This window comes from Cydia amplana, chromosome 26, assembly GCF_948474715.1.
Source record: "Cydia amplana chromosome 26, ilCydAmpl1.1, whole genome shotgun sequence".
Taxonomy (NCBI): Eukaryota; Metazoa; Arthropoda; class Insecta; order Lepidoptera; family Tortricidae; genus Cydia; species Cydia amplana.
Genome location: NC_086094.1, coordinates 5,003,782 through 5,023,876, shown reverse-complemented (window position 1 = coordinate 5,023,876; position 20,095 = coordinate 5,003,782). Strand labels below are relative to the sequence as shown.

Here is a 20,095-nt window from a genome sequence, read left to right as displayed (position 1 = left end):
CATGTATCAGAGTTGACTTTTTAACAGAACCTTAAGTTACTATCGTGAAAACCGTCCAACCTTAACCCTTAAGGGTTAATTATCCTCTTAACACATTCAGTGCCGAGAACCCTATCGGGTATTTTATGATTTCGTTCCCAGGCCGGACGACCCGATAGTCGGGACCGTGGTACTACAGCTTTATATGACGAATTTTTTGTGGCCTGGCGCGGATGTCTTGTTGGCTGGGTGGCAATGAATGTGTTAACCACAACAAGTGAAAACTTCTTTAGCGGCGCTGTGCACTTTTTGTGACGGGGAAAAAATGTTAAACTCGCGAGAGCGTAAGATGTCATTGAGTTTTCACTTCTGTCGGCACTCCCGGAGTGCAACCTGTTGTTTTTTTTTAATACAGCTCGTTTACGCCTGTATCGTGGGCCTGTGTGGGGAAGTGTCTGACGACTCTATGCACATCTCTGAGGCCTGTTCGGCGAGCTCCATCGTGATCTGTCGATAAAACAATAATATTTGTAAAAGTTATATGGCGTTATTCATAAACGGCTGCTAACTTAATTAGTTGATGATCGTCGTTTGTCCCTATCTGTCGTTATGCCATAGAGAAGCACAAACGACGATCATCAACTGATTAACTTAGCAGACGTTTACGAATAAGGGGAATCATACATGATTTACCGCCCAAGAATACAAGTACATCTGTGTACGAGGCGTTTGAAACTTCGAACCCCTATTTAGGGGTTGAATTTTTCATGGCCCTCGGGTAGAAATTTTTAATATTTTTTGGTGTATTTAGAACAGACATTGTAATATGTTGAGGATCATTGTAATTTATAAGTATTGTTGTTAAAAGGAGGTTAATAAGTTTGTGTACTTACTAACATTAGTTGCAAGATTAAAATATGTCACTAACGAAATTGATCCTTTGTTGGTCTTTAACAAATTTATTTAATCCTAAAAAAGTTAAAATTTTCAATCTATCGGCGAACTGATTCGTGGCCAACACATTCCATTAGGATGTGATAGACGACTCCCTCTACATTAATTACTCTGAACAATTTGGTGATGGAACTTTACGTACGTGGCAAATTTGTTTAATGGTATGTGTCCACTTCAGAGTCTCATAGCAAGTGCTGTTTCCCTATGATTCAAATTAGTCTTCAAATCAAGGTGCGCGTGGAAGTTGTGGCTGAGTCTCAGTTTTATACCTTCTGTCATGCGGTGGCGGTGCAACTGAGAGACAGCATCTTCTGTCGCGTCCTACAGACTGAAAGAGAGGGTGTGAGAACAGACTGAGAGAGACAGTAGTACCTTCTGTCGGGCGGTGGCGGTGCAGTCGGGCGGCAGCGGCAAGGCGGCGAGTAGCGCGGCCAGGTGCGCGGGCGGCTCGCGCGCCGCCACGGCCAGCTGCAGGAGCCGGGCGCCCATCTCGGCTCGGGCTGCGGCGTGCCGCGGGGTTCTATGGAGACAGAGTCTTAAGTGACCACGCTAACTTTACACAAACTTAACAGTTACAATTCATTTTTTTTTATTAAAAATGGGCTTACTCATGGCCACAGACTAGCCGAGGCGAAGACGTGGCCTACGATGGAGTGAGTCTGCCCAGAAGGTGCCTGTTCACCCTTGATTTGAAGGTTGCCGGGTTATATGAGCTCGGAAATATAGACGCCGGCAAGGAATTCCATTCCTTGGCAGTGCGCATAAGGAAAGAGGAAGCAAAGCGCTTCGTGCGGATTCGTGGAATATCATTAATTACATTACAAAAAAAACGATTTTTAGGGTTCCGTACCTAGAAGGAATCAAAACGGAACCCTTATAGGATTTTAATTTAATTGCAGTGAGACGCCTCATTCGGTTCTCGTATGTTTTTTTTTTCTCGTAATGTGTTAATCATACAGGATTGTGACTCTTGGAGACCCTATACATCTCTAAGGATAATTTGATAAACTATGTTATTTTTTAGTTCTGACACTTAGAGACATTTACACCTCTAAATAAGTTTAGATTTTTTTTTCCATGTATCTGTTTTGTTTTTATTTTAATATTATTATTATAGTTTTTTTATGTAATTCGACATTAAGAGACCTTATACATCTCTATGTAATTGTATTACGTTAGTTTGATTTGGTAGTTGTAGTTGTATTTAATAATTGTTGATGTATAATTATTATTATTTTGATTTTATGTAAATTCAATGTTGACGTGTAAAAGTGCCCTTGTGGCCTATTTGCTGAATAAATGTTGAAGTTGAAGTTGAAGTTGAAGTTGATCACTCGTGAGTCTGTCTGTCCGAACATCCCCCCCCCCCACCCTTTATTTCCGAAACAACTGGGTCAAAAAATTTGAAACAAAAATACACAAAATAGTTCTTTAGATGAGACGAAAATCTATTACACATGTGCATTCAAGCCTGACCAGTGCAGTGACCTAAAAAAATACATTATTAAAAATTGGGTAATGTACGGAACCCTTGGAACGCATGTCCGACTCGCGCTTGACAGGTTTTTTAGAATGATATCAGTTAAATATAGACAATAGACTAGGTTAAAGAAGCTGGATATCTGATCTGACTGATTAATTTGTCTATATTTCTATTGTATAGTTGCTTTATATCTTTCTAATTCTTTCCAATTTTTAGTGTATTTTCCCCATTCCTTTTTGTGTAATATATGTATGTTTATCCTATACATTTTGTATGTATTTATATCCTTTATCTTTCTGGTACTTTGTTGTACATTTTGCTGCATTTGTCACCCTCTTTTCACTTTCTCCTCTCATCTACTCAATGGTTAACTGGAAGAGATCCCTCAAAGGGATAAGTTCACCTTTGTACTTCTTACTAATTGTATGTTATTTTTAATATGTCTTTTTGTACAATAAAGAGTTTACTACTACTGCTAGACTCACTTGACAGCGAGGCCGGCTTGGGCGCGGCACGCGGCGGCCACGCGAGGCCGAAGGGCCTCCAGGCGAGTCTGGACGCTCTCTCGATCGGCCTCCACACACGACACTAGGCTGCGGATCTAGAACAAGACAATAAAGGAAATAAAATTTAATAATAATAGAATAGATTAATAACATCTGTAGGGTAGATGAGCGTTTTCCAAAAAAAGTGTACATTTCATTCATGTCTTCAAAATATTGACTTCTTGGGCTCATTTTACTCAGAATCATTTGTACATTCACGCCTCATACATAAAAAAATGTGTCCAAAAAATTCCTTTCCAGATCGTCACATTCTTGTATGAAATTATTTTTTATTTGTATGAACGTGACGCACTGGAAAAAAAATTTTTTCATACAAAATTTTGGGACACATTTTTTCATGTATGAGGCGTGAATGTACAAATGATTCTGAGTAAAATGAGCCCAAGAATTCAATATTTTGAAAACATGAATGAAATGTACACTTTTTTTGGAAAACGCTCAGATGATAATTCCACTACTTGACGTTAGATGTCGACTACGAAATACTTAACTCGCGTTTTGGCAAGAAAACTGATGTATGGAGTTACCACTCTTTCTTTACTTATATTTCTCTACTGTCACCACCTACGTCAATATTTTTTTAGAAAATAGTCTTGAGGATATAATAGATAATATATATAATAGATATAGCCAAACGGAGACGCCTTGTCTGTAATTATCTGTACAAAACAGTCTGCCGATTTTTGCGGGGGAGGGGCACGTCAAATGTATACGTAACGTAAAAATAGCCATCTCAGATAAACGTCAGTCCATACATTGTGTATGACCATTGGCCGCCTATTTTCGACAGAGGGGAACGCCTGTTAATGGCTACTCCGTTTGGTTATATCCTAAGGCTAAGGTACAAGTATCAGCCACTGACTTCATGCAGTTCTGCGGCCTCGCGAGGCCTAAACGAGGCCTCGGTTAGCTGTACACTAGATATATACCTCGTCGCACACCCTGATGTAGTGGTGCAGTGCTTGCCCGCCGTGCTGCCAGCCGCTGACTTCATGCCGTTCTGCGGCCTCGTTTAACTGTTCGAGCAGCGGTGCTATACTGCGCAGGTCATCTGTGGACATGTGGACATAGTTACAATCGGAAATAGATAAGGGGATAATTAGTTTAAAATATCTTACCCTTTAGCACTGACAATCCAACCTCTAGACTGAGCTTAGGCCAATTCTTTCAGGAAACCGATGCTGCCAAAAATACGGGGGTGCGGGGGGACGAGGTGAGCGAATCCCGTGCCGTGATTGGTCCGTTCAAAGACACGGACCAATCACGGCACGGGATTGACTCGAAGATGGAGTAACGCTACCGTATGTGTGGCAGAGGGGTAGCGCGACTATGCTATGTCTAGAGGTTGGATTGTCTGTGCCCTTTAGTCCGTAGCGGCAACATACCTGCCATCGTACTTGAAACAAAAACGCATCTCTACCATAAGAATTAAGGTTGGAAATCGAATAACTAGAAAGGAATGTCAAATAGTTAAAGGGTTAACATAAGTTATCATTTATTCCTTGTTTAGTGTGTGTACAAAAGGTCTTATGTGTAAATCATTACATGTCTCAACACAACCCTGAGAGGGTATTGCAATACACTCAAGATCATCATCATCCTCATCTTCCTAGCCTTGTCCCGGCATTGCCAAGGCTCACTTCGAGGACAGAGCCCGGGGTACAAATCACAAGAATGGGCACAGGCACTAGTTTTATATATATGTAGCAATACAGAGCCATATGTTTACCTCCTTCATAATTTACCTTTTTGTGACAATCAATAACTTTGCCACAAAAAAAAAGGTTATTTATTAGTCTATTTAATTTACATCAGGCTAAGAGCGGTTTCGCACTACGTCCGATCCGAATCCGTGAAAATATGGTCCGAAGTAGCCGTAGAAATATTTCTATGGTAATTTACGCATTCCGTCATCCGATTTCGGAAAGAAATCAGACGGATCTAGTGCGTAAATTAACATAGAAATAGTTCTACGCCTATTACGGACCATATTTTCACGGATTCGGATCGGACGTAGTGCGAAACCGTTCTAAGGAGCAAAATGTAATAGTTACCGGCCAACACAGCTTCGGGTAGCAGTTCTTCTAATAGCACTTTGTGAGCGGCGTTCCATTGTTCGGCGCCGACTAGGTGCTCCGCCTCTACCGCCGGTAGGTGCTAAAAAATGCATTAACATATTGACTGTACATAAGATAAGATAATTTATTGACCATGTAATATACATTACATTTAGCACGGCATACATTACAGTTTATTCAAAAATTATATTAATAATATTTCAGACACTTTTTTTTCAAAATTAATTCACTAAACTCTTTTATAGAGTACACAGGGTTTTTTTCCAATAATCTCTTGATTTCTTTCTTAAAGTCCTTCTCTGGTAAAATAGTTATATCTGTAGGTAGTATGTTGTATAGATAAATTTTGATAGACTTTCCTTGCTTGTATAATCTCTTTGTTTTCAATTTAGGCATACATAACTGTTCTTTATTCCTCGTATTCTATCTATGAATATCTTTCTTTTGTTTAAAATTACTCTTATCTTTGTGTATTTCTAGAAGACTGTTGTATATAAAAAGTGAGATAACGGTCAGTATCCGGTCTTTTGCAAAATCTTATGTAATAGGTTCTAAGTTATCTAGATAATAAGTTAGCTATAAGACTAAATATTTGTACACCTATATGGTAGATCACAGAGTACTGTATCAACTCGCTGTCATCTGTATATAACCTGTGTTTCACAAATAAATACTAATTACTGCTATTTGTCATAGGGTATAGTCCGACAAGAAATAGTAGAAATTAAAAAGTGGCAACATTTGAAAGGGACACTACAATGTTGCCACTTTTGAATTTCTACTAATGACTTTTTCTTAATTTTTGAGGCACGTTTTTTCATTAGTCTTTATCATAGACTAGGAATCCTCTAGACGGAGTTTAGAGCGATTATTTCATGAAACCGATGCTGCCAAAAATACAGGGGTGCGTGGGACGAGGTGAGCGAGTCCCGTGCCGTGATTGGTCCGTTCAAAGACACGGACGTCACACAAAGACACTTTGACTCGAAGATGGAGTAAAACTACCGTATATTAGTGGCAGAGGGGGTAGCGTTACTATGCTCAGTCTGGAGGATGTCTTGTATGTGGTCTTTATTCATGTTATACGGAGTTATATATATGTTTTTCTACTCCCGTACTTTTATTTGTCATTTAAAGGGTAGTGCACACACCTTTAAAACCCTACCTTATAGTTGTCAAGACAAGTCTTTAGTCTATTCCCCAAAAAAGAATTTGTGCATACACGCAGTATCTTTTTGGCGATTTTACGATACTTCGTGTAATGACCACTTAAAAAATATTGAATGAAATACAGTGTTGCCAACCTTATTTTAAATGTCATATCTGACAAATAAGTGAACCATAGACATGTTTTTTTTAATTTCATTCTTTTCCCGCCCGTACCCTCCATTTTTGCTACTTCTTGAATTAAAAATATTTGCTATTTTTCCAATTTTATTTCAAAGTAAGTGCTTGGTCGTAGAAAAAGTATTGTATGCAACGTTGTTTAACTGAGTCAAAAAATACTCGTGGCGTCTTTATTAACATTTTTTTCTCCTATTAGGATAGAAAGAGCTCGTGATTCTGAGTAGAAATAACATAAAAAATCCCGAATTTGAAAAAAAAGTGTAGGGGACAACAAAAAAAAAACGCCCAGGCTCACCTCGTACTTGGCGCGGTGCGCCTGCGCAAGCAGCAGCCACTTGCGCGGCACGCGCAGCGCGGACACCAGCTCGAGGCGCGCGCGCAGCTCCGGCGTGTCGGCCCGCGCCGGCGCGTGCCGGGACAACACGCCGCGGATCAAGTGCCCGCGTCTGAAATATATAGTTTGTCAAAGGACTGTCTCATTTCAAACACATGGTCTAAGAGCTAGCCACGGAAATAGGTATGCAATTTATAGAGCAACGAATTCCCTCTAGTTAGTATGCCATACTATCATTATTAATTAATCCGGGCGCCTGGCAGCTGTCTAGCGGTGGGTGTGGGAGTGAATGGGCAACAAAGTGGTTGTAAAATCAATTGAAGGTGTGCAAGTTATAGAGCTCTGTGTTTGGTGTGATATAATAGCTAATTATGTATTTAATTCAAATATAACAATGATAGGCGTTTTATTTGGGGGAAAAGTAGTGCCAGGTGATGAAAATACACAATCACTTTGTGCGCCTGCAGGAAGTACTCACAATTGCTTTACGCATAGATTGTGAGTCAGGTGCAATTTGCTCGTGATCTTCCTACAGGCGCACAAGTAATTGTGTATTTTTATCGATTTTTATCACCTGGCACTACTTTTCCCCCAAATAAAACGCCTGGCATTGTTATATTCATTAGGGTGGTGAGCCAACGCGTGCACGGCGAGGTGCCACGCCCCCGCCGCCTCAAGCTGCTCGGCGACTCCGGTGATGCTCTCTATAGAGGGGCTCCCGAACCACACGCCGAGCAGGCAGCTATACAAACAACATGTATACACTCACGCGGCCTCATTAGGGTGGTGAGCCAGCGCGTGCACGGCGAGGTGCCACGCCCCCGCCGCCTCAAGCTGCTCGGCGACTCCGGTAATGCTCTCTATAGAGGGGCTCCCGAACCACACGCCGAGCAGGCAGCTATACAAACAACATGTATACACTCACGCGGCCTCATTAGGGTGGTGAGCCAGCGCGTGCACGGCGAGGTGCCACGCCCCCGCCGCCTCAAGCTGCTCGGCGACTCCGGTAATGCTCTCTATAGAGGGGCTCCCGAACCACACGCCGAGCAGGCAGCTATACAAACAACATGTATACACTCACGCGGCCTCATTAGGGTGGTGAGCCAGCGCGTGCACGGCGAGGTGCCACGCCCCCGCCGCCTCAAACTGCTCGGCGACTCCGGTAATGCTCTCTATAGAGGGGCTCCCGAACCACACGCCGAGCAGGCAGCTATACAAACAACATGTATACACTCACGCGGCCTCATTAGGGTGGTGAGCCAGCGCGTGCACGGCGAGGTGCCACGCCCCCGCCGCCTCAAGCTGCTCGGCGACTCCGGTAATGCTCTCTATAGAGGGGCTCCCGAACCACACGCCGAGCAGGCAGCTATACAAACAACATGTATACACTCACGCGGCCTCATTAGGGTGGTGAGCCAGCGCGTGCACGGCGATATGCCACGCCCCCGCCGCCTCAAGCTGCTCGGCGACTCCGGTGATACTCTCTATAGAGGGGCTCCCGAACCACACGCCGAGCAGGCAGCTATACAAACAACATGTATACACTCACGCGGCCTCATTAGGGTGGTGAGCCAACGCGTGCACGGCGAGGTGCCACGCCCCCGCCGCCTCAAGCTGCTCGGCGACTCCGGTGATACTCTCTATAGAGGGGCTCCCGAACCACACGCCGAGCAGGCAGCTATACAAACAACACGACGTAACGATGCACGTTACTATAGGCATCTAAATCAAAAGTATTATTTAAAATAATGTGAAATTAAGAAATTAACATAACATTTCTGTGCGCGAGTGTACTTTCGGCCGAACGACCGATGTCAGCAGTTTTGCCCTACTTATACCACCGGCCATCACTCCGCGCCCCACTCTTCGTTCGATCGTCTCTAAGGACGGACGCTGCCGGCCGCGTTCACGAGCCGTGAGCCGTGTCCTCTCACGCGCCGGCGCAAATTAAAATAATATTTTTTAAATCGGCAATGCTAGCCAAGTGTAGCTAAATCTTTAAAATTTGCTATAAGCAAATGATTTTAAGTACTAGTTAGTTATACCCGTCCCGCACCCCGTTTGGGTAAGTGTTGAACGTTTCTTAGTTTTAAGAATCTAGTGTGCTAAATTCTATTGTGCTAAAACGCTTATTTTCAGTACCTAGTGTTAATTGTGCCTTGCCTGTGTCATGTATTTTAAAATAATTCCTCTCTAGTAAGTGTTGTTAGCCGCCGCGTCGCGGCGTAACGGTAAAAGTACCGTTATAACATGGCGTCTCATACATTTTGCCCAGCGTGTTATTTAACTTCAGATTATTAATAGCCTTAGCTCACAAGCTTAGCTTATAGCATTTTTATCATTTTAGTTGATCCCCATTATTGTAATTTAATTTTCTAATCTTGCACTCTGCTTTTGGTACCTACTTGCCATATCACATAACCGCTGTAACTCCGTTCTGGTTATGAACACCCACCATCTACTTTTTGCTACTCCCTTGCTTGCTTAGCGTCATCGTTGGGGTTCATACCGAGCGGCCAATTAATACGTGGACATAAAGCTGGACGATGTACATTCCAGGGTGCAATTAGACGGCTTAAAACTACGGCGGCAGGGGGGACCTGCTGATCCGACCGCAGAGTAGGAGGCCCTCCAGAGGCTTCCCGGCTTCACGCACCAGCTGACCTCGGCGCTTCCCGAGACGTCCCGGCGTCCGAACACAGGGCTCGCACGACCACCTTGCCACGTCAGGGGAGTACCCACCTACGTCAGTGAAATCAGACAGGCTAATTTAAAATTTAACGGACCACTACCACGACCACCGCTCGGGTTTTTTTTAAATAAATTTATTTGTTATAAAGCGTTTGGGACTTTAATTTAAACCTCCCAACCCTAACCGCTTCATTGGCGCCCTTTAACGTGGTCAAAGTCTGGTTTCACTGCGTAGAAGTAGTTGGTGTTTGTTTTTTTTTTTGTGAAACGTTTGCTTTGTGTTTTTTTTTGGTTGCAGCAACTAGTGTGTACGGGGGTTTATTGTTAATTATTGTAGTGTTTTTTTTACAAAATTTAGATGAATTTTATGAATTGTATACGGATTTTTTAAGATTTTTTACGCAGTTTTAATAATTTTATTGTGGAATTATTTATTACATTTTCAATTTTAAATTATTAACGTGATTTTAGTACTTTAATTCCAATCAATAATTAATTATTTTATCATAACGACTAAGGTTTTTTTTACATTGAATCGCATTCCAAGTTTTGCTCTGTGTTCTTTGTTACTCTATGTTGTTTTGCATCTTACGTACAATAGTCACCACAAGTGTTACGGATTTTATACTGTGATATTTTACTTTTACTAATTGTTTTATTTTATTGAATTTTAATTTGTTTTAGCTGTAGAACTCTAGCTCAGTTGAGTCACGCAAGCGATTTTATTATTATTATTATTTGATGGAATTTTACTATTGTGACAGTACACACTAGTTGCATTTATTTTATTTTTTGCTTTCTGTTGCGCTGCTTTCTTCTTCTCTTTGGGTGGCGTTGTTTTACTGTTTTTCTAGCCAGTCATTAATATCTATACATTTTATCAACCATAACGTTATCATCAGTTTATTTTTGTAACAGAACGGAGTAGTTATAAGTTGTAGCGCTCAACATTTACCCTACACGGTTGAATAATATATTTTCTTTCGCGGAGTATTATTATAAAGATTTTTTTTTATTATTATTAGAATGGCTTTCCGAGTTTACTCATGAATCTTGTAATTGTTGTTCTCGTAGTATGACGATAATGATGTCTCTCAACTTTCGTTTTTTAACGATCCTCTCAGTTGGGATACATGTCGTAAGGTAGTATGTCTCTCAACTTTCGTTTTTAACGATCCTCGCAGTTGGGATACATGTCGTAAGGTAATATATGTCTCTCAACTTTCGTTTTTTAACGATCCTCTCAGTTGGGATACATGTCTGACATAGGTCTATAATTATGGGTCTCCAAACTTTCGTTTTAACGATCTTCGCAGTTGGGATACACTAATAATAAACCTTTTAATTTTTTTTTTTTTTTTTTTTTGTCTTTATTTCTTTCCTCTGTGATCTGTTGTCTTAGTATTCGTTTGGGTCTCTCGTCTGATAAATAGACAGTGTACCTTACCAATGGCAGGTTGCGTTAATAATCGTATAATATTATTTTCGCTTAGTTGAATGCGTGAAGAATGAGAGATTTTTTTTGGAAGGATAATGCGAATACATAGGTACTCAGAATTAGTGCGGATTTTATTAATTTAGATTAATAAAATCCTTCGGTTTCGCGCGGGGTAATGTAACGATGCACGTTACTATAGGCATCTAAATCAAAAGTATTATTTAAAATAATGTGAAATTAAGAAATTAACATAACATTTCTGTGCGCGAGTGTACTTTCGGCCGAACGACCGATGTCAGCAGTTTTGCCCTACTTATACCACCGGCCATCACTCCGCGCCCCACTCTTCGTTCGATCGTCTCTAAGGACGGACGCTGCCGGCCGCGTTCACGAGCCGTGAGCCGTGTCCTCTCACGCGCCGGCGCAAATTAAAATAATATTTTTTAAATCGGCAATGCTAGCCAAGTGTAGCTAAATCTTTAAAATTTGCTATAAGCAAATGATTTTAAGTACTAGTTAGTTATACCCGTCCCGCACCCCGTTTGGGTAAGTGTTGAACGTTTCTTAGTTTTAAGAATCTAGTGTGCTAAATTCTATTGTGCTAAAACGCTTATTTTCAGTACCTAGTGTTAATTGTGCCTTGCCTGTGTCATGTATTTTAAAATAATTCCTCTCTAGTAAGTGTTGTTAGCCGCCGCGTCGCGGCGTAACGGTAAAAGTACCGTTATAACATGGCGTCTCATACATTTTGCCCAGCGTGTTATTTAACTTCAGATTATTAATAGCCTTAGCTCACAAGCTTAGCTTATAGCATTTTTATCATTTTAGTTGATCCCCATTATTGTAATTTAATTTTCTAATCTTGCACTCTGCTTTTGGTACCTACTTGCCATATCACATAACCGCTGTAACTCCGTTCTGGTTATGAACACCCACCATCTACTTTTTGCTACTCCCTTGCTTGCTTAGCGTCATCGTTGGGGTTCATACCGAGCGGCCAATTAATACGTGGACATAAAGCTGGACGATGTACATTCCAGGGTGCAATTAGACGGCTTAAAACTACGGCGGCAGGGGGGACCTGCTGATCCGACCGCAGAGTAGGAGGCCCTCCAGAGGCTTCCCGGCTTCACGCACCAGCTGACCTCGGCGCTTCCCGAGACGTCCCGGCGTCCGAACACAGGGCTCGCACGACCACCTTGCCACGTCAGGGGAGTACCCACCTACGTCAGTGAAATCAGACAGGCTAATTTAAAATTTAACGGACCACTACCACGACCACCGCTCGGGTTTTTTTTAAATAAATTTATTTGTTATAAAGCGTTTGGGACTTTAATTTAAACCTCCCAACCCTAACCGCTTCAATGTATACACTCACGCGGCCTCATTAGGGTGGTGAGCCAGCGCGTGCACGGCGAGGTGCCACGCCCCCGCCGCCTCAAACTGCTCGGCGACTCCGGTAATGCTCTCTATAGAGGGGCTCCCGAACCACACGCCGAGCAGGAAGCTATACAAACAACATGTATACACTCACGCGGCCTCATTAGGGTGGTGAGCCAACGCGTGCACGGCGAGGTGCCACGCCCCCGCCGCCTCAAGCTGCTCGGCGACTCCGGTGATGCTCTCTATAGAGGGGCTCCCGAACCACACGCCGAGCAGGCAGCTATACAAACAACATGTATACACTCACGCGGCCTCATTAGGGTGGTGAGCCAACGCGTGCACGGCGAGGTGCCACGCCCCCGCCGCCTCAAGCTGCTCGGCGACTCCGGTGATGCTCTCTATAGAGGGGCTCCCGAACCACACGCCGAGCAGGCAGCTATACAAACAACATGTATACACTCACGCGGCCTCATTAGGGTGGTGAGCCAACGCGTGCACGGCGAGGTGCCACGCCCCCGCCGCCTCAAGCTGCTCGGCGACTCCGGTGATGCTCTCTATAGAGGGACTCCCGAACCACACGCCGAGCAGGAAGCTGTACAAACAAAATAAACATCAATTATCTTTCTAATGGAATAAAAATTAATAAATAAACGTTTCTTCACAAATCTTGCTTACAACTAATTGGGTCAATCGACTATTTCTTGTTGTTATTCTGTCCCATCAGCGAGTAGACAATAGTAGCATAGATTGTTAGAAGAACTGCCATACCATGTTCTACTAACATGCTCAGTAGATGTCCCATTATGGAAAGGTCTTATAACTACCATAAAATGCAAGTTTGGTTCATTTAAATACGAAAAACCTAGAATTTTAAGAGTGACTCAGGAGACCGTAACCATAGCAACGTGTGACAAGAAAAAGTTGATTAACCCAATTACATTTATTCTTCTGCCACTGCTGCTGCTTTCTGTTGGCAGACGAGGCTCCTAAAGTTTGTCTTTACTGCTATCTACTTAACTCGTAGGCTAAAATAATTTTATGGTGTAAACTCACGTATTTTTAGTCACTCGCGCGACATGTTTCGGAGAGCCTAGGGGGGCACTTAAAGGACACAGTGGGCTCTGAATAATAATCCCTCGCTTTTACATTTATTTGTCTTAAAGGGGCTCTGCGCTGTTGGCTTCGGCCCCACGCAGAAGTTGCTAAGCGGACCAGGTATTCAAAATCTTGGCGCGACTTTATTGTTAAGGAATAAGAGCGTGTCAAGGTAATTTTGAACACCTCGCCCGCTTAGCAACTTCTGCTGCTGATTGTACGCCTCCCAAAGGAGTTACTAATATGTTGCAGAAAGTTTTTTGACATATATTTGTATTGCATAATGTTACTTGGCAGAAATGTCGTTTGGCAGAATTACCTTTCGCATAGTATAATTTAGGATACAATCACTTCGCAGAGTTTTATAATCCAGAACCATATTTTGGCATACTGTTGATGATCATAATAGTATTTTAAACGAATATTGATTTCGCAGATAAATGTATTGTATACTATTTTGGTGGCATAAAGCTATCAGGTTTAATTAAAAGTGATGTTATAAATGGTTTTAATTGACTTACCAATGTGCTGCAGTACCTAGTATGCTCTAACATAATCTGTTTTTTATGGCAGTTGATCTTACTTTTCTGGTAGCCATTCGTTATTGTAGGAGGTCGCAGCTCTAACCTAACCTAACCTATTTTTCTGACAGCCGTTCGTTTTTGTAGGAGGTCGCAGCTCTAACCTAACCTATTTTTCTGACAGCCATTCGTTTTTGTAGGAGGTCGCAATTCTAACATAACCTATTAACCTTCTTTTCTGGCACACGTCCAATTTTGTCGGGGTCGCAGGTCTTACTTAACTTAACCCACTTTTCTGCTAGCAGAAAAAAACATTATGCCATAATAAGAGTATGCTGCAGGATGGTTATGGTACATACAATTATGCTAAATGAAAGTCGGCAACAGTAATTTTCTGCTTAATGATATGCTGCAAAATGTATTGTATGCGTAGTAAATAGTAATGCCAAGTAATAGTTATGCAACATTATTATTCGACTAAGTGTTTCTGCGATACATGTTATGCGAAATGTATTTCTGACAAACAATATTATGCCAGATGAGGGGAACCCCTCCCAAAGGTCCGGGACCATGGTCCCGAGGTATGGAAAGGCAGACAAATAATAATATTGTATGTACCTTAAACTGTAGTCTGTAGGGTCGGGGGTGTAGGAAGCGGGGTGCAGTTTGGGCCGGTGGTTGAAGCCCCGAGCCCTGAGCAGCTCGTAGCGGAGGTCGAGCAGTGGACACAGTGGGCTTTGCCCAGCAGTGGGACACAGTGGGCTCTGAATAATATTGTATGTACCTTAGACTGTAGTCTGTGGGGTCGGGGGTGTAGGAAGCGGGGTGCAGTTTGGGCCGGTGGTTGAAGCCCCGAGCCCTGAGCAGCTCGTAGCGGAGGTCGAGCAGTGGACACAGTAGGCTTTGCCCAGCAGTGGGACACAGTGGGCTCTGAATAATATTGTATGTACCTTAGACTGTAGTCTGTGGGGTCGGGGGTGTAGGAAGCGGGGTGCAGTTTGGGCCGGTGGTTGAAGCCCCGAGCCCTGAGCAGCTCGTAGCGTAGGTCGAGCAGTGGACACAGTGGGCTTTGCCCAGCAGTGGGACACAGTGGGCTCTGAATAATATTGTATGTACCTTAAACTGTAGTCTGTGGGGTCGGGGGTGTAGGAGGCGGGGTGCAGTTTGGGCCGGTGGTTGAAGCCCCGAGCCCTGAGCAGCTCGTAGCGGAGGTCGAGCAGTGGACACAGTGGGCTTTGCCCAGCAGTGGGACACAGTGGGCTCTGAATAATATTTTATGTACCTTAAACTGTAGTCTGTGGGGTCGGGGGTGTAGGAAGCGGGGTGCAGTTTGGGCCGGTGGTTGAAGCCCCGAGCCCTGAGCAGCTCGTAGCGGAGGTCGAGCAGTGGACACAGTGGGCTCTGAATAATATTGTATGTACCTTAAACTGTAGTCTGTGGGGTCGGGGGTGTAGGAGGCGGGGTGCAGTTTGGGCCGGTGGTTGAAGCCCCGAGCCCTGAGCAGCTCGTAGCGGAGGTCGAGCAGTGGACACAGTGGGCTTTGCCCAGCAGTGGGACACAGTGGGCTCTGAATAATATTTTATGTACCTTAAACTGTAGTCTGTGGGGTCGGGGGTGTAGGAAGCGGGGTGCAGTTTGGGCCGGTGGTTGAAGCCCCGAGCCCTGAGCAGCTCGTAGCGGAGGTCGAGCAGTGGACACAGTGGGCTTTGCCCAGCAGTGGGACACAGTGGGCTCTGAATAATATTGTATGTACCTTAAACTGTAGTCTGTGGGGTCGGGGGTGTAGGAAGCGGGGTGCAGTTTGGGCCGGTGGTTGAAGCCCCGAGCCCTGAGCAGCTCGTAGCGGAGGTCGAGCAGTGGACACAGTGGGCTTTGCCCAGCAGTGGGACACAGTGGGCTCTGAATAATATTGTATGTACCTTAGACTGTAGTCTGTAGGGTCGGGGGTGTAGGAGGCGGGGTGCAGTTTGGGCCGGTGGTTGAAGCCCCGAGCCCTGAGCAGCTCGTAGCGGAGGTCGAGCAGTGGACACAGTGGGCTTTGCCCAGCAGTGGGACACAGTGGGCTCTGAATAATATTGTATGTACCTTAGACTGTAGTCTGTGGGGTCGGGGGTGTAGGAAGCGGGGTGCAGTTTGGGCCGGTGGTTGAAGGCCCGAGCCCTGAGCAGCTCGTAGCGTAGGTCGAGCACGCGGCGTTGCTTGCCGTTCTGCAACAAATGGATACGTTAACACGGTGTTAAACAGCAAGTTTATAATATTCTTTCAACTGTTTGAATTAATTTTAAGATTTCAATTCAACTATTTATTAGTGATGTACCGACTATGGTTTTGGCCGACTAGCCGACTAATCGCTTGGATGGCCGATTAGTCGGCCGACTAGTTGGCTAGTCGGCCAAGTTCATAGTCGTCACTTTCCGATAAAGATTACATTCGTATATCAACTGTAGTAGCTGTATTCAAGTTTGTATGCATTAGATAAACATTTTTTTTTGCTCCTTGCGTCGTCGCGCTTTCAATATCAACTGAAAGGTGTTCTGTGCTACTGCTACGATACACCCACATACTAATTACCTATACATGAACTTAATATGAACACAAGCTCATTTTTTACCCTAAATACGTATTTGAGTAAAATGGACATGTAACATTTGATTAATATTAGCTTTTTATTTTATTTATGTCCTGTTTTCTGTAATTAATAATAGGCCGACTAATCGGCCTGTTTTGCCGACTAGTGGCCGACTAATCGCCGACTACAAATGTGGCCGGATAGTCGGCTATCCCGACTAGTCGGTACATCCCTACTATTTATTTATTATTAAATTGTACAACGTGATACTTAATCGCGTATCTAAGTTTTAAGATTTACCTCCGACGTTTCGAGGACGGCGTTGTCCCCGTGGTCTCGGAGAAGACTGGCTTAAGTTGACATCGGCATCTTCTAACCGCGCGAGTTTTTCGAGTTCGAAAACTTAGATACGCGATTAAGTCCTGTTGTACAATTTAATAATGTGTAAAAATCGTGAAAGTTTAAATCAATTATTTATTTATTTCGATCATATAGATCGATAGGGTTAGGCTCTCGTACGCGCGCACCACGTGCTCCAGGGAGGGGACGGGGGCGCAGATGTATCTGTACACAAAAGGCTACATGACTATTTTTTTTATGGTATCAATCGATCGGGTTTGTTTTTAGGATCAAATGTATATATGGGACCCATTGCATTAAAGTTACACAAAAGTCAGAAATTGTAGTCAAAGTCCGACAGTCGCACTTCACTCGCGAAACGCCCTATACAAAACGGCCAGAGGCCGTGACGTCATCGCCCATCTTGTAGTATGGACAAAACAAGAAAATTGCGTTTTTGTCGGTGAAATATTGCGTTTATGTATATAGTTGCTATACAATATTTTTTGGATGAAATGTAAGGAATCGAATGGTACCCTTACTTTTATCGTTTTTGGAAGTTAAAAAAAAACTTAAATTTTGAAACTTTCACGTCCTGTAATTTTGTAATTTTGCAATATTTTATTTTAATATCCACATTATTGTGATAAATTGCTCGTTTGCTATCTATTTTACTAGATTTTGTTATAAAATTCAACATCTGTCATCATCCCTAATGCCAACAACCCTATACTCACATCGTGGACGGTGACGTCATACTCCGCCATATAGGGGGGCAGGGGACACCTGAGCTCGGCCTGGTCGTCCAGCACCACGGTGAGGTCGGCCTCGCCCTCCGGCTCCGGGACGAAGAAGCTCTCGTACGTGCGGAATACGTGTTCCAGGGAGGGGACGGGGGCGCAGATATATCTGTACACAAATGTCAACAACCCTATACTCACATCGTGGACGGTGACGTCATACTCCCCCATATAGGGGGGCAGGGGACACCTGAGCTCGGCCTGGTCGTCCAGCACCGCGGTGAGGTCGGTCTCCCCCTCCGGCTCCGGGACGAAGAAGCTCTCGTACGTGCGGATTACGTGCTCCAGGGAGGGGACGGGGGCGCAGATATATCTGTACACAAATGCCAACAACCCTATACTCACATCGTGGACGGTGACGTCATACTCCGCCATATAGGGGGGCAGGGGACACCTGAGCTCGGCCTGGTCGTCCAGCACCACGGTGAGGTCGGCCTCGCCCTCCGGCTCCGGGACGAAGAAGCTCTCGTACGTGCGGAATACGTGTTCCAGGGAGGGGACGGGGGCGCAGATATATCTGTACACAAATGTCAACAACCCTATACTCACATCGTGGACGGTGACGTCATACTCCCCCATATAGGGGGGCAGGGGACACCTGAGCTCGGCCTGGTCGTCCAGCACCGCGGTGAGGTCGGTCTCCCCCTCCGGCTCCGGGACGAAGAAGCTCTCGTACGTGCGGATTACGTGCTCCAGGGAGGGGACGGGGGCGCAGATATATCTGTACACAAATGCCAACAACCCTATACTCACATCGTGGACGGTGACGTCATACTCCGCCATATAGGGGGGCAGGGGACACCTGAGCTCGGCCTGGTCGTCCAGCACCACGGTGAGGTCGGCCTCGCCCTCCGGCTCCGGGACGAAGAAGCTCTCGTACGTGCGGAATACGTGTTCCAGGGAGGGGACGGGGGCGCAGATATATCTGTACACAAATGTCAACAACCCTATACTCACATCGTGGACGGTGACGTCATACTCCCCCATATAGGGGGGCAGGGGACACCTGAGCTCGGCCTGGTCGTCCAGCACCGCGGTGAGGTCGGTCTCCCCCTCCGGCTCCGGGACGAAGAAGCTCTCGTACGTGCGGATTACGTGCTCCAGGGAGGGGACGGGGGCGCAGATATATCTGTACACAAATGCCAACAACCCTATACTCACATCGTGGACGGTGACGTCATACTCCCCCATATAGGGGGGCAGGGGACACCTGAGCTCGGCCTGGTCGTCCAGCACCACGGTGAGGTCGGCCTCGCCCTCCGGCTCCGGGACGAAGAAGCTCTCATACGTGCGGATTACGTGCTCCAGGGAGGGGACGGGGGCGCAGATGTATCTGTACACAAATGGGGTGGTTATTATTAGGGTGAATCAACTTTTTCTTGGCACTCGTTGCCATGGTTACGTTCTCCTGGGTCACTCTTAAACCTCGTAAGACCCACCATACAAAGTTTTCAAATTTTTAATTTGAACCTTATTCTATAAGTAAATTAGAACGAATTTAATTTGTTTTAAAAGCAATGAAATAAAATAAATGCTACTTTATTTGGTTCACGAAAGGTTCAAATTAGACTGCACGAATATGTACATTGTAATGTACGTTAAGTCTCAGGAGGTTAAAACCTTTTTTGTGATACTTATAGTCCCTTTCCAGTGAGGGTCGTCTATCAAGCGTGTCAGAAGGTGGTGTACAATGTCTTCTAACAAACTATGCTACTATCGTCTCTTGGCTGACCGAACAGAATAACAACAAGAAATAGTTGATCCACCCATTAAAAATCTTAACAAAAAAAATGAAAATGACTATTATTAACGCGGAACTTTGCGTAGGGGGCGCCACTCCCACAATCAGTCACAATCTAAGGGTCTACCGCAAACGAGAGAGTCGAAATTTTGTTATCTAACCTCTCTATGGCTCTTGCATATTCGAGCGATAAAGAGGCAGATTGCTGAGTTTCGATTTCGCGTTTCCCGGCAGGCCCTTTGTAAACAATTGTGTCATATTGATACCTGGCAGTGGCATGTAGCGTTTGTAGCCAGTCGCCTTCCATGAGCTTAGTCCCGGGCTCTCTAAGCCAGCGAGGAGTTGTAAGGAAGCCAGTCGGTGGGTTGATACTGTGCCTTCAGCTTCTCACGCCATTGTGACAGCTATAAGACTAAGGGCCTGTTTCACAATGTCCAAGTAAAGTCCTGAATAAGCTACTTGCCACTTATCTGGCGAATAAAGTCATCGTTGGCGTTTCACAATCTTCAAATAAGCTTAACTGGTAAATAAAGTGCTAAGTAAATTATAGGTTAGATCACCTATCAGATAAGGAAGTTTTTTGGCGGTTTAAGTTATTTGACAGATCGATTTAAAAAGTTTTGTATGTCGTGAAATCGAAAAATACTAAAAATGGATCTATCTAATGAGTTTTCAGACGACGAATTAAATGATTTTTTTGATCGCTTAATGGAACCACCCAGAGATCCCGTGTATCGACAACGTTCTAATCACATGGAGACATTTAATTAAAATAAT

The 20,095-nt window shown here is 44.3% G+C and overlaps 1 protein-coding gene across 1 annotated transcript in view; it reads right to left on the bottom strand.

Moving 5' to 3' along the window:
* Positions 1–388: 388 nt before the first annotated feature.
* The window catches only part of LOC134660061 (uncharacterized), a 90,233-nt gene continuing 70,526 nt past the window's right edge, over positions 389–20,095 (bottom strand). Inside the window, exons 43-51 of the mRNA XM_063515761.1 lie at positions 17,719–18,706; positions 15,955–16,076; positions 12,717–12,845; positions 6,703–6,853; positions 5,037–5,139; positions 3,912–4,033; positions 2,902–3,017; positions 1,306–1,453; positions 389–486 (exon numbers count right to left, since the gene is read on the bottom strand). Coding sequence (XP_063371831.1) covers positions 400–486; positions 1,306–1,453; positions 2,902–3,017; positions 3,912–4,033; positions 5,037–5,139; positions 6,703–6,853; positions 12,717–12,845; positions 15,955–16,076; positions 17,719–18,706 — 1,966 coding nt within the window. The 3' untranslated portion in view covers positions 389–399. The remainder of the gene's footprint in view (positions 487–1,305; positions 1,454–2,901; positions 3,018–3,911; positions 4,034–5,036; positions 5,140–6,702; positions 6,854–12,716; positions 12,846–15,954; positions 16,077–17,718; positions 18,707–20,095) is intronic.